Here is a 15,947-nt window from a genome sequence, read left to right as displayed (position 1 = left end):
ATTATTTTATACAACTTAAAAAACTTAGTACTTACAATTATTTAAGGAATATATGTAATTGCTTTTGATTAAGATTCAAATTATAAATAACTTCAAGTCTAAAAAAAGGTTCCATATCTAGTTAATACTGTCTATCTCTATTAAAGATTTTAAGGGGAAATGATATTTTAATAGCCCCAAGAGGCCAATCTTTGACCAAGAAGTGTGGCATCAGAAAAGCAATTAGTGCTTGTTGAGGATTTCAATAGTTTTACTAGTATATTTCATGGGGAAAATAACCAGATGTCTGTGAAAATTTGTTAAAGCTGGTACCTGTATGAATGGTCACCTATAAAAATAATATTAACAGAAGTTAATTATTCATGATATAGAAGTAATATTTGAAACAGCCTGGTTTTCAACATAACTTGTATAGGTAATTTTGAAAATTACTTGTTTAAATAATGCCCCTAACTAAACAATGGTAATATGTTTTTTAAATAGCAAACTAAGTTCTTTTATAGAAAATTATAGCTACTTTAAGAAAAGTTGTAATTCATTAGTGGAAGCCTGGTTTGAGGGGTAATACCACCATTGTTTTCCCTATAGTACGTCTCTCTTTACTTGGCATTTGTTTTTTAATTGTGCAGATTTAGCTTTGTTTTAAATAAAGAAATACTTTGCATGAGTAAAATTATTTCCCCCCTTTATTTAGTCTTTGTTTAATTATCATGATTGTTATATTTAAAAAAAGATGTGCAGAATTTATCTATGTTTTAAATAAAGAAATACTTGACATAAATAAAGTTTTATCCTGTCCTGTACTACAGTGAAAATATAGCATAACTTTTCAGTGCATATAAGAAAGTAAACATCACCAGAAGTTAATCAATCAAATTCTCTCCCCCTTTTTTCCCTGTAGACTATAGCATATTTTTATTGCTTAAATTGAAACACCCATGATACATGTTTACAACTCAAAAAAACTTTTCTGCAATGAAATGGAGGGTTAATTTCAAATAACTGTCAAATTAAATGGAATATAAAAAAAGATCAACCCTTTTTCGCCTGAAACTGAATGTACTATGTTTTGGTAGTATGGTTATAAATCAATAACCATAGTTTGTGTCTTTGATGACTTTTATATTTCATTTTATATAGTATAAATTTTAAATATAAAATTTGAGTGTTTCTTTTGTATCATGTGTATTGAAAAAGAATGATAATTATTAAGAAAATGTTTTAAAATCATTTTTTTCTGTGAAGACTTGATACCAAGCATTGTACAGTAATATTGAAGAATTTCTCATCTACATGTATTTTATAGTTTTGTAAAATTAATGCAAGATTTGTTTGAATAGACCAGATGTTTACACAGGTGTTAATGGAGCTTCCTCTATAATGCTCTACTTTCCTTATTATAAAAGTGCTATAGATTTGATTGACATCTTAATGGATCATGATAATTATTGTCACATTAACTGCTGAGAAGAGCCTACTTAAAAAGCTCCGAGCATCCTCCGAGCATGCTCGGAGCTTCCTCATAAGAATAAATCTATGATCCCTTATTGTGAACTAAAAAACCAAAAAACTGTGATAACATATGTATGTTACATGTTTCAAAGAGGCAATATACATCTTTTACTTTGTTAAATTGTATACAAGTTCTATTGATATTATTATTGTCTTTATGTATACTAAACTTTAGGAAGATATAACAGTTCATAGTTTGCCAATCATGCATAGTACACCTATGTTATTACAGAAAATATATGCCTGTAATTAACTTAAGGATGTTATTACAGCTTCTCTATGTCTCTTCAAAGCCATTGCTCAGACATATATCACAATGTATTTTAATTTATTGTAAGAAATAATGATCAATGCATGCAATGAGGTTCTGCGCAAGATTCCAAGTAAGTCCCAAGTGTCTCATTTTATAAGTTACATGCCTGTAATAACTAACTCTTGTTATTACAGCTTAGTGTATCCCTTAAAAGCCTGGTCTCATAGATTTACCATGGTTGATCAAAAATGTATTAAATGAATTGGAAAATTAATTATCAAGGTAATATATTAAGTTTCTGCGCAGAGTTTCAAGAAATCCCAAGAGCCCACTAAAAATAAAAATAGTTTTGATATATTAACTAATAACAAACATATGTTACTACAGAATTAGAAAGAAAGAGCAGACAACTCATGAAGTATCTGTAATAACACATGTATGTTATTTTTCACTAATAACTTATTTAAGTTATGTACACCCTTGACTGCTAAGGGGGCTGAGCCAAATAATCTCCATTAAAATAATTTTTGCCAATACTTATACTACTTCATACCAAATATCATTGACCTACCACTAGTGGTCTCCCATAACCTGACTTAATCACAAACTAATACTTGTAAACTAAGCAAAAGTTTCAAAGTCAATAAACCATGACTGAGGGGGCAGGGCCAAATAATCTCCATGGAAATGAGATGTGCCAATGCTTATACAACTGCATAAAAAATATCATTGACCTACCACTTGTGGTTCACCATAAACAAGACCTAATCACAAACTAATACATTGTTGACATGCACAGTGATTTTGCTAGCGCTCGTCACTTTTGTAATTTACGAAACTGTTTTCAAAATGACGAAAGTATTTCAAATCAATTTCATCACTTAAATTTGGAAAGTGTAAAAATATCTTCGCATGAAAATGTTATAATTCTACCGGTCTACATGTTTCTGACAAGTTTATGACCCTCAGCTAATTAACATTTACAACAGGTGTTATAAAGTTGTGATTACAGCTAATCAGCTTATCGCCTTCCGATGGTGACCTGGTAAATTATTTTCCCCAGTAAAGTTAGTCAGTCTGCATTTTAATTTCAATATTTCTCAAGGCCAACGACCACAATTTACAGTTCGTTTGTCGTAGTTTCGTCATTTGAACAAAATTGTTTTCCCCTGGACAGTTCACTTTTTAATTTCAATATTTCTAAAACGATCATTATTTGCAGTTCGTTTGTCATAGTTTCGTCATATGATCGTATTTTCGTCATTTTTGTCGAGCCTTCGACTTTACGAAAAAGCGAGACATAGCGATCCTACATTCCGTCGGCGTCGTCGTTGGCGGCGTCCACAAATATTCACTCTGTGGTTAAAGTTTTTGAAATTTTAATAACTTTCTTAAACTATCCTGGATTTCTACCAAACTTGGACAGAAGCTTGTTTATGATCATAAAATAGTATCCAGAAATAAATTTTGTAAAAATAAAATTCCATTTTTTCCGTATTTTACTTATAAATGGACTTAGTTTTCTGCCGGGAAATATTACATTCACTCTGTGGTTAAAGTTTTTAAAATTTAAATAACTTTCTTAAACTATCCTGGGTTTCTACCAAACTTGGACAGAAGCTTGTTTATGATCATAAGATAGTATCCAGAAGTAAATTTTGTAAAAAAAAAAAATGCATTTTTTCCTTATTTTACTTTTAAATGGACTTAGATTTTCTGCCAGGAAACAACACATTCACTCTGTGGTTAAAGTTTTAAAATTTTAATAATTTCTTTTACTATTTTGGATTTGTACCAAACTTGGACAGAAGGTTGTTTATGATCTAAAGCTAGTATCTAGAAGGAAATTTTGTAAAAAAATAAATCCATTTTTTCCGTATTTTACTTTTAATGGACTTAGATTTTCTGCCAGGAAACAACACATTCACTCTGTGGTTAAAGTTTTTAAAATTTTAATAACTTTCTTATACTATATTGGATTTGTAACAAACTTGGACAGAAGCTTGTTTATGATCAAATGCTAGTATCTGGAAGGAAATTTTGTTTTTTTCCAGTTAACATTACATTCAGTCTGCAGTTAAAGTTTTTAAACATTTATTAGATTCATAAACTATCCTGGATTTTTACCAAACTTGGACAGAAGCTTCTTACAATCAAAAGATAGTATCAAGAGGAATATTTTTATTGATTTACTTCCTCATTTTTGTTGCGGCTGCGATTAACAGCAAAAGTAGGCGAGACACTGGGTTCCGGGGAACCCTTACGAATTTTTGATATAAAACGTTCAATTTCGATCAAAAAGATAGAACTTTATTAAAAACGTTCAGAAATGTTTTCACATTAAAAACTTCCATCATCATCAACGAGTCAGGTGCTTCTTTTACGATATACTGTGCATGCGTGAAAGTATTCCTTTAGACACTAAAACGTAAAATATGAAATTAATTTAGTGCCAAAATGAGAAAGACAAATATAGTTCTTAATAAGCAAATTGAAATAAAAAATTATAATTTCCTGCCTTTTTTTAAACACGAACCAATCCGTAGATGAAACCGGATTCATTCTGAATTTATTATCTACTTGTCACTTCCCGTTTACATTTCATTTGAAAATCGAAAGTAAACGTGATCAATTCTCGATTAATTTACAATTTACAGTTATTGGAATCGTTTGTACAAATCCTTGGTTCCAACTTTATAGAAATTAATTCAAAATATCGATTTAAACGATTTATAAGGATAATGATTATGCAGTGTAATAGTCTCACAAAGTTCAACAAGTTCATTTATACTGTGATTCCTGGTTTTAGAAAATTCGTAAGGGTTCCGCGGAACCCAGTGTCTCGCCTACTTTTGCTGTTAAGCGCAGGCTCAACAAAAATAATTAATAATAATATTCCTCTCTATATTATCTTTTGATTGTAAGTAGCTTTTGTCCAAGTTTGGTAAAAATCCAGGATAGTTTATGAATCTAATAAATGTTTTAAAAACTTAAACTGCAGATTGTATGTAATGTAAACTGGAAGAAAAACTAAGTCCATTTATAAGTAAAATAAGGAAAAAATGGAACAAAATTTTAACAAAATTTCCTTCTAGATACTAGCTTTTAATCATAAACAAGCTTCTGTCCAAGTTTGGTACAAATCCAGGATAGTTTAAGAAAGTTGTTAAAATTTTAAAAACTTTAACCACAGAGTGAGTGTAATGTTAACTGGCAGAAAAACTAAGTCCATTTATAAGTAAAATACGGAAAAAATGGAATTCTTTTTTTACAAAATTTACTTCTGGATACTATCTTATGATCATAAACAAGCTTCTTTCCAAGTTTGGTAGAAATCCAGGATAGTTTAAGAAAGTTATTAAAATTTCAAAAACTTTAACCACAGAGTGAATGTAATGTTTCCTGGCAGAAAAACTAAGTCCATTTATAAGTAAAATACGGAAAAAAAGGAATTTTTTTTTTACAAAATTTACTTCTGGATACTATCTTATGATCATAAACAAGCTTCTTTCCAAGTTTGGTATGAATCCAGGATAGTTTAAGAAAGTTATTAAAATTTCAAAAACTTTAACCACAGAGTGAATGTAATGTTTCCTGGCAGAAAAACTAAGTCCATTTATAAGTAAAATACGGAAAAAATGGTTTTTTTTTTTACAAAATTTACTTTTGAATATTATCTTATGATCATAAACAAGCTTCTGTCCAAGTTTGGTAGAAATCCAGGATAGTTTAAGAAAGTTATTAAAATTTCAAAAACTTTAACCACAGAGTGAATATTTGTGGACGCCGCCGACGACGACGCCGACGGAATGTAGGATCACTATGTCTCGCTTTTTCGACAAAAGTCGAAGGCTCGACAAAAAAGGAACCCAACTTTTGTTGATCAGGTATGTCCCCTGAAACTAATTGAAGTATAATTTTGAACTAGATTTTCAAATCTTATATCCTAATCTTCATATTTTAGTGACATATCAGTCAAAACATGCAATTACTGCCTAGTAAATTGATGCCTTAGTCCTTCAAAGTCTGACACAGATGTATAGCTAGTAATATGAATATATCCTTGGTCCCTTGCTGTTACCCAAAATAATGTTGATTTTCATCTCGCGCAAAAGTGACTAAAGCCCTTGAAATCCTAGCTTAAACCCTGTATGCAGCCGCTGGAAACAGCATATCTATGTCTCGCTTTTTGACTAAATAGATAAACCTTTTTTTCTATATTTTCATGTGCCTAACTATGAATAATGATCTTTCTGAGTTTAGAAATCCACTTTTTTTAGCTTGCTGAGAATGAAAATAGAATGTAATAAATGTTTAAAAAGTGGATTATCTAGACTGAGAAAGGCCGTTGATCGTAAGGCACATGAAAATATAGAAAAACCATTTATCAGTAAGTGTGTATTGGTACAGATGGCTGAAAATTTTATAAAATCAGCGAAAATCAAGCGCAAACAAATTGTATGTGAATCTCCTGTTTTGACTGGACACTGCAGTGCTGCTTTCTGTCTCTATATTGCCATATTGCCAACAACAAAAAAATTAATATTAGCAAAATCATTTAAAAGCAAATGTAAATCATGAAATATATGCATTATAGTACAGGGACAGAAGAATTCGGTCTACTATCAATCAAGCACCAAATTGCCAAATATGAGAGTACAAGGGGAAAGGCTGTGGATTTACTATAAAATGTCCTTATATACATTGTATATATATATATATTCAAGATAAAAAAAAAGGCATGAATTTGACAGATATAATTATAAAATATTACAAAGACACAGATATAGCACTAGACATAGTTTATAGACACTAAAATGATATACACGTTTACTAAAAATTATAATTTAAAAAATAAGATAATGAAAATTTTCATGATATTTTGATATGAATTGACTAGATTAAAATAATGAGTGAAATTTAAATTGACTAGATTTTCACTGTAGCCTAATATCTTAGGATGACCCACAAAAGTTATTAAAACTTATTTCCAGTGGGGTCCTTTTATAACGAGACTTCCAGTTTACACCAAGGGTTGACACATAGAAAATACAAGCACAAATCATTTAGAATTTATCACAGATATATGGTCAAAGCCCCAGTATAATAAATAAAACACAAATTCACTATTAAAGATGGATTTAAATTTATCCATTAAAAACTTTTTCACTTGTACTTTAAAATTATATTTTTTAGAGCAACTTTTAATCATGTCTGGTAACGAATTCCAGTCTTTTATTCCATTATAAAAGAAAGTGGTGGATTCACACCCTTTAATTCCTGGTATATAAAAGTTTTTACTACTAGATCTTGTATTGAAGGATGTTTCATTTTAAACAAAATTAGTATGTAAATAATTTGGGCATATATTGTTAAAAATGTTGAAAACATGATTGAGTCTTAGTTGTTTGACTCTATTAATAATATTTAAAAAGCCCAATTTCTTAAATTCAATATATGTCACACTCTTTCTGGCATATGGTTAGCATTGAATCAACACAATGGTACATAATCCGGGAATCAAGCCCCTTTTATGTTCTTAATACGATCTAGTTGTTTTCAAACAAAATAATTTGTCTACTTCTTGCATTGTTGACATTTCATAAATTACCGGAAGCACATGTTTTTTGTGTATAAAGAAAACCATGTTCGGAGAAACGTGTAATTCCGTGAAAGTTTTATATTTTTATGGGAAATCATGTGATAGCAAGAATATATATATTATATGAATTTTAATCAATCCAAATCCCAACTGTATCGTAAAAATATGAAGAAAAAAAAAAGGTTTTCAACAGAGGCATATACTTATATGGTTTTATACGTCTCAGATTTAGTAGGCTACACCAAAAAGTAGAATAACAAAATTACCGAACTCCGATGCAAATTCTAAACGACTTAATTTACACATTACAAATTTAAATACGTCACGTGTATACGAATACGATACGAAAGTTCCATTTTGATTCGGTTCACCTGTAACAATACAAACATAAGCTCTTTAGAGGTTTTTTTTTACCGAATTTGAATAACATATACATAACATTAAAACACAGAACTGTGACATGCAGATAAGATATATCATATATAAGCAGCAAATTTTTTCAAATGCATAGAAATTGCACAGGCATATTGAAATACATGCCAACCATGTAATATGTAACACAGCAACAAACGACAACCACTGAATTCCAGGCTCCTGACTAGGCACCGGCACATACATATAGAATGTAGCGGGGTAAACCATGTTAGCGTGATCCCAACACTCCCCTAACCTGTGACAGTGGCGTTACGTAACCGTACCACACAAAATATTACTATACCAAATGATATACTTTGGTATATCAGATCAAATCATTAACTTGGCCGGTTGAATCATTTCTCTCAAACAGAACACAAACACTATACTTTTAGAAAACATGTAATCTTCAAAAATACCAGTCACATCAGGTGTCCCACATGGTACAGTACTAGGACCGATACTATTTTTAATTTACACAAACGACCTCCCAGAATACATCAAACATAGCAAAATCAGATTCTTTGCAGAAAACAGTATTATCTACCGACAAATGACTGCATCAAGCTTCAAGAAGACCTAGAAGCTGCCATACAATAGGAACAAGATTGGCGTATGTCTTTCCATCCAGACACGTGTAACATCATGAACATAACAACAAAGAGAAAACCCATCCACTTTTATTACAACATGTATGGACACATCTTAGAAACGGTAAAACATGCAAAATACTTAGGAATCACCATCTTTTGCAGACCTAAAATGGAACACCCACATCAAACAAACCGCCGCTAAAGCTAAAAAATCCTTATGCTTCATCAGAAGAAATATGAAAGTTCAATCACAAACAATTAAAGAAAGGGCATATTAAACAATTATAAGGCCAAAGCTAGAATACTGCTTTTCTGTATAGGACCCATTTTCAAATGAAATATAAGATCACTTGAAAAAGTACAGAGACGGGCGGCAAGGAATGTGTGCAACAGACATCACAATACTAACAGTGTGTCTGAGATGCTATAGACACCATGAAATGACACACATTACAAGAACACCGACTAAGAAGCAGGCTTATAATGTTTCACAAAATTGTAAATGAAAATATTGCTATTCCATCGCAAAATTTATTACAACAAAGTCAGTCTACTACAAGATCCACCCATAAAGAATCCTACAGACAAATTCAATGTAATAAAGACAGCTATAAATTTTCCTTTTTCTGTCAAACCATTAAAGACTGGAACAAATTGTCCTCTGATATTAATAAAAAAACTACTACAGAAACCTTCAAGAGTGCACGCACCCACGATGTGCTCCTTGATACTTACCCACATCTGAAATAAACAGACAATCTTGTTTTTATCTTATACCAAAAATAAAAATAAAAAATATAATATTAAAAAACTAAATAAAAAATGTATAACCAAGGATTTGTCTTACTATACAAATCCTTGGTATAACTTAAAAACAGAAAAATTGTAAAAATTGAAAATATGAAAATATATTTTTATACGACCAAACAAATAGTAATAAAAACAACATAAAACTAAAAAAGTTTGCTATTTTATGTTCTTACAAAATTTTTCCTTAAATTTATTTGGAAACATTTACCAGGCATGCGCCGGAAAGTAAACATCAGTACGTTGATGGTTTTCTGTAACAAAAGAAGAATCAGAAGAAGAACGAACTATAAAAGTCAGTTGAAAAAGGCTTAACTCATCAGATTGATACAAATAAAAATACATCAGACAAAAACTTTTAACTAGCTTTCAGTAACATGAGCACTCTCAAATCGTACTTTCGTGTTAATTTGACCTGTTGATACAATTTGTAATGCTTTTTTGTTATTTGAATATTTATTTAGTGTTATATCTCGTCTCCCTATTTTAATATATACCAGCTTTGATAGGTGTTTTGTATGACTATAAATTTTCACTTCTGTTCTCGTACTATGATTGTGTAAAAAATATTTCCGTTCTCCATTACTGTATACCTGACAACAAAATTATTTTCATTTACCTGTGTACATTATTCTATTTGGCAGAATTTTGTTCAAGGTAATGGTTGTCTCCCTGAAATTGTTTAACATCTCAATCCTTATTTTAATGATTTTGTATTTACCTTGTGTCATAGATCAAATGTATTTGTTCAGTGAATGTTCACTTGTTTGTGTTATATGTCTTTTGATTGAGTTAAGCCATTTCAGTTGATATTTTATAGTGTGTCTTTCAATGTTGTGATGTTACACTATTGTTTCAGGTAAGGGTGAATGTTGTCACCTATTAAAACGTTTAAACCCGTGCATTTGTTTGCACCTGTCCTAGGCCAGGAACCTATGTTCAGTAGTTGTCGTTTGATAATATGGTCAATAAGTGTTTTTCGTTTCTCATTTTTTTTATATATAGATTAGACCGTTGGTTTTCCTGTTTGAATGGTTTTACACTGGTCATTTTTGGGGCCCTTTATAACTTGCTGTTCGGTGTGAGCCAAGGCTCCGTGCTGAAACCGTACTTTGACCTATAATGGTTTGCTTTTACAAATTGTGACTTGGATGGAATGTTGTCTCATTGGCACTCATACCACATCTTCTTATATCTAAAAACACAGAGTGGACGTGGCTGGGTACTTGTACATCCCAACAACAAAATGACACTTAGTACAGATCTGAGAGTACTTGCAGTTACTGACAACTAGTTCAAATCCAAAAACAACTAATAAAAAAGTATGCATCTAAGACTATAAATTATCAATCAGTACACATCCAACATCCAATGGATTTAGTGTAAAGACATCATAAACAATCAGAGAAAAACATTGCCTTGTGCAATGCCAATCGACAGGTTGTAGATCCATGAAAGTGCATATGTATATAACAATAATATTTAGTTTGCATTTAATTTACTGATAACAACATCAATATTAATACCAATAAAAACAATATTCAAAGATCCAATTACAGTGTTGAATTGCTGGGTAACCCTTTAGAATAAGTTTACTTAAAGAATCGATAAAGTTTACCAGGATTGTTTCTAAATTACCAGAAATAATCTGGACAAAAATAACATCCCCTAGCAATAAAACACTACTGACACGTAGGTGGGTACTATAGACCACCTTTAGATAAAATGAAATCATAAGAAAACATGGGTATCTCTCTTAATTTAAAACTGCATGCAAGTTAACAAATGCAAACATTTGGCTAAGTGGTGACGTTAACATAGGCCACGTAAACTGGGAGAAAAATTTGATAGTACCAAATAAACCGACTAAGCATTACACCAACAACTTCTTCAAGTAATATTCTGGATGATAATAACTTAGAACAAGTAATAAACCAGAAAACCAGAAATGATAGAGACTCAATGTGCATGACAAATCCTTCCTTTGTAAACCGAATTGAGACCCTCCCATCTGTATAGAAGGAAGTGACCATGCTATTGTCTTTTGTAAAATAATTTTTCCTCTACCAACACCAAACCTGCAACAACCACATAAATTCTTTGAGGACACATTGCTTTTTACTTTAACCAACAGGTCAGTTGCATACTAACTAATAAAATTGAGAATGGAAATGGGGAATATGTCAAAGAGACAAAAACCCGACCCAAATAGCAGAAAACAACCGAAGGCCACCAATGGGTCGTCAGTGCAGCGAGAAAACCCCGCACCTGGAGGTGGACCTCAGCTGGCCCTTAAATAAAAATGTATACTAGTTCAGTGAAAATGAACGTCATATTAAACTCCAAAACATATAAATGAACTAAAATTAGAAACCATACAAGATTAACAAAGGCTCCTAACTTGGGACAGGCGCAAAAATGCGGCGGGGTTAAACATGTTTTGTGAGATCTCAACCCTCCCCTATACCTCTAGCCAATGTTGAGAACGGTATAGAGATTTTACCATAGTATGAAACCGTGACACTTCGAATTAAACTCAATCAAAAATATATATATAATGATTGTTACCGATTATCGTTTATTAGTTTTCCCTATTTACAAATATTTTTTCAAGTATTATATAAAAGGTTGCTACATTTTCTGTGTTTTCGTTTTTGTCATAAAGTCCGAATGTACAATTATTAGATAAACATTATGTTTTATCTTGATAGTAATACTAAAATGTTTCTATTTTTTAATCTTACAATTATTTGATACGGGCAAAATTCAATGCATTCTTAAACATTTAATAATTTTGAAAACCTATTTTTCTTTACTCTTACACTTAGGACAGAGGTTAGGACATCCAAGCTAGGATATTCATAAGATAGCTTCAATGTGCATGCTGAGACATGTCATAAGTCGGTCCTAACATATATTAATCCTAATTTATTTATAAGTTAGGTCTTTGGACAGCTACATGTGTGATAAACAGGTACCAACTCCACATTGAACAAAGATTTATGATGGTCCTTGTATGAGGATTTGGATGCGGTTTACAGAATAGAGAATAATCATGGACCAAATCTACAAAAATTGGGCCAAAAAATATAGAATGGAAAATAATGGGTTGTTAAAATATTAAGAATAAATGTTTTTTGCAATCTAATTAAAAAACTATCTCTAATCGCTCCCGTTTTCTGATATGTCGCGTGGTGAGTACCGCATACAACGAACACCTTACGGAAGCGTACCGGATAAAACGGATGAACAAGATAATCGGAAAATTAAAGGCGGCAATAATAATATACATGTAAATGACATACCTTAAAATAATTAAAAATTTCCGTGTAACTTCTTCTCCTTTCGAAAGCTAATAGGTTTATATTTGCGGTATTTAAGTTCAGTCTGGCTGAATAAGAGCTGCTTGGTAGTGAAGACGTGCTCTTACTCCAAGATCAATCATGAAAAATAAACATCTATGATACACAAGAAATCTGACATACCAATAATTGGCATTTCTAACGCGAAATTTTCAATTTTACATTCGGTACGTATCCGTTTTATCCGTTATCCTTCCGTTCATATCCGTTTCACATTTGTTTATCAACAATATTACCCGTTATACGTCTGGTAGAAGCCCGTTGGTTAAAGCCACGGTCACACCTTACAGGATAGCGCGAACGGACGCCGAACGGATAACGTTTTTTCAATCCGTTCATGTCCGTTAGACGTCCGTCCATATCCGTTTCATGTCCGTTCAGTGTCCGTTTTATCCGTCGACGTCCGTTCGGTCCGATGGAAAATTTTGAGCATGTTCAAAACTTTGAACGGACGTCCAACGGATGAAGTGTCCGTTGAACGTTCGGTAGGCGTCCGTTTTTTACGGTACTCGTCCGTTCTGTATCCGTTTTGTATCCGTTACTTGTCCGTTATACATCCGTTGGAGGTCCGGTAGACAGGTTCACTAACGGACTTCTACCGGACGTATAACGGATAAAACGGATGATGAACGGATGTGAAACGGACATGAACGGAAGGATAACGGAAAGATAACGTTTACGTACCGAATGTAAAACGGATACATACCAATTGAAAAATTTCGCGTCAGAAAAAGCAATTATTGGTATGTTAGATTTCCTTAGTATCATGAATATTTTTGGCTCAACTTCTAAATCATGGTCAGGCAAAGTTATTGGCTTTTTTTCCTGACACTTTTTCCTATTACTTTTCCACCCCTACCATTTAAACGGCATATTGAAGAATTAACAAAAACTAGTTACATGAAAACTTTTTTATCATTGTAAGGCCACGTATTTTGTATTTACATTTATTATTATTGCCGCTTTAAATTTTTCTGCTTATTTTATTCATCTGTTTTATCCGGTACACTTCCGTTATGTGTCCGTTGTATCCGGTACGCTTCTGCTATGTGTCCGTTTTATACGGTACTCGTCCGTTGGATGTACGTTCGACATCCGTTCCGTCCGGTACGTTTCCGTTTCTTGTACGTTGCATGTCCTGTATGTGTCCGTTAGGCATTCGTAACACGTCCGTTTTATTTGGTCAGTACACCAACGGACTCCTAACGGATAAACATTTATCAACGGAAAACTTTTTTATCATCCGTTCGGCGTCCGTTCGAGCTATCCGGTAAGGTGTGACCACATTAAATTGGGCTACAGGACCTCCAACGGATGTATAACGGACAAGTAACGGATACAAAACGGAAACGGAACGAACGAGTATCGTAAGAAAAGGACGACTAGCTGCTGAAAACTTTCCACCGGACAGAACGGACGTCGACGGATAAAACAGACGCTGAACGGATATGGACGGACGTCCTGCGGATAAGAACGGGCGTTTAACGTGCATTTTAGTCCCTATCAAAACCGTATTAATCCGTATTTATTCGTAGGTCCGAATGTGAGTTACGTAATTGTACAGTTACCCCACGTATTTGTAAAGGATACACGACGATTTGTTACGAATTTGTCACGGAACTGCACGATTCCAATACGTTGCAATATGGTTAGCTAGGGATCGGCCAGGGTTCTCAAAGTCTGTTACTGTTTACTACGCTACAACACGACAAAATACTAGTACGGCATATTACGATCCACGACAAACTGATACTAAGGCTGTTGTCTAAAATTAATACTCCCTACTTATAGGACCCAACGAATTCTGTGTCTTGCCGTAGAGGTATACATAACATATATCCAACATGAATAATCAACTGATGCTTGCAACTAATTGGCTGATGACAGACGTAGAGGTGGGCGGAGGCAGAGGAGATGGAGGACTAGAGACTGGCTTTTCCGCAGACCTCAGTATTCATGGCCAGTATGAGGCCCTTATGGTTGAATTTTGTGCAAGAATCCAGCTGCATATAAGAACTTTGTAAAAATAGTCCCAAGTATGTTTCAAGAACTGCTACATGTCGTTGGTCCGAGGATTACGAAGAACACCACCTGGAACAGACAGACCGATAAATAATTTATTAAACAAAACAAAAACAAAAAAAATCTATGATTCACTGCAATAAAGAAATGATAAATCCCAAGCTTAATTGGAAATGATTAACGGCTAAAATGTGGCGGTTCGTACTTTTCCGTATTAGGCCGTTCTTATTCGTACTAACCCTTAATTATACAATAGCAAACCACTGTCTATCCGCAGTACATACGTCCCGAAATGTGTTGTTGCGTACTAAACCGCGTCATTTCCGTATTAAACCGAATCTTATTGTAAAAACCCGTATCACTCATGTTGCCAAATGACCCTTTTCCTTCATTACCCGTAGTAGTTACGTCAAAACCCGTAGTCATAGTATTACCGTTGTACATCCGTATCGGACTACGGAAACTGCATTTCCGGGATCTTCCGTGAGATTTAATCCGTATAGTGGAACCGGCGAGGTGATCCGTGAATTGGAATTAAAATTGGGAACAATTACGTGGGCTGCCCAACGTGCGCAGATGACATAATTCTATGTGCTGGTTCAGAACATGATGCCTCAACCCAACTCCGCATCATTGAAAACTGTACCAAAAATGAGCGGGTAAAGATAAACAGCAAAAAAACTGAAATACTGCTGATTAATTAAGAAATAAATCTCAACTTTTTAATGAAAAAATCGACGAAAAGCAGAACATCAAACATTTAGGTATTGAAAAACAAGAGAAAAACAATCCAAACATAGAGAAAAGAATCTCTGCTGCAAGAGCTACAATGTATTCACTGTTAGGTGCAGGTTTACACACTGTAAATCTAAGTGTTAATAAATAGAACACTGCTTGAACGCTTTTTTGTAACACTTTTTGAACGTGTAATGGTGTTCCAAATGTTTACACTAGTGTTCATCAATTGAATGTGTGGTGTTCAGTTTTTAATGCCTTTGTGTTTCATTTTTGAACACTTGATGTTAGAGTTCTTAACACTTAGTGTTCAACGATTTAACGTGTCCGAATGTTCAAAATCTTAATACGTCGACGCGTTCAACAGCCATGTAACACTTTTTGAACACATAGAACATGTTTAAAGCCAAAGTGTTAAGATTCAGAACACCAGATGTTAACTTTCAGAACAGTTGACATAAGTGTTCAAAGTGATGGTGTTCAAATGTGGAACATGTTCTATTTTCAAGCGTACATAATTTTCCATAAGTACTGAACTTAAATAAACTGTTATAAAAACTATATTCAATCAGGCAAAATATAACAATAAAACATAATTTAACAAGTAATTCTTTATGTAATCAAATGAGCATATTATATGTAAGAAA

General features: G+C 32.9%; 1 protein-coding gene across 1 annotated transcript in view; it reads right to left on the bottom strand.

Annotated features, from left to right (window-relative positions):
- LOC127699641 (WD repeat-containing protein 18-like) overlaps positions 1 to 7,381 on the bottom strand; it is a 35,347-nt gene extending 27,966 nt beyond the window's left edge. Inside the window, exon 1 of the mRNA XM_052203056.1 lies at positions 7,347 to 7,381. Within this exon, the coding sequence (XP_052059016.1) occupies positions 7,347 to 7,364 (18 nt within the window). The 5' untranslated portion in view covers positions 7,365 to 7,381. The remainder of the gene's footprint in view (positions 1 to 7,346) is intronic.
- Positions 7,382 to 15,947: the final 8,566 nt, after the last annotated feature.

The sequence above is a fragment of the Mytilus californianus genome, unplaced genomic scaffold, assembly GCF_021869535.1.
Source record: "Mytilus californianus isolate M0D057914Y unplaced genomic scaffold, xbMytCali1.0.p SCAF_1, whole genome shotgun sequence".
NCBI lineage: Eukaryota > Metazoa > Mollusca > Bivalvia > Mytilida > Mytilidae > Mytilus > Mytilus californianus.
Note: the sequence above shows the minus strand (reverse complement) of the source record. Positions and strands in the feature narration are given on the sequence as shown.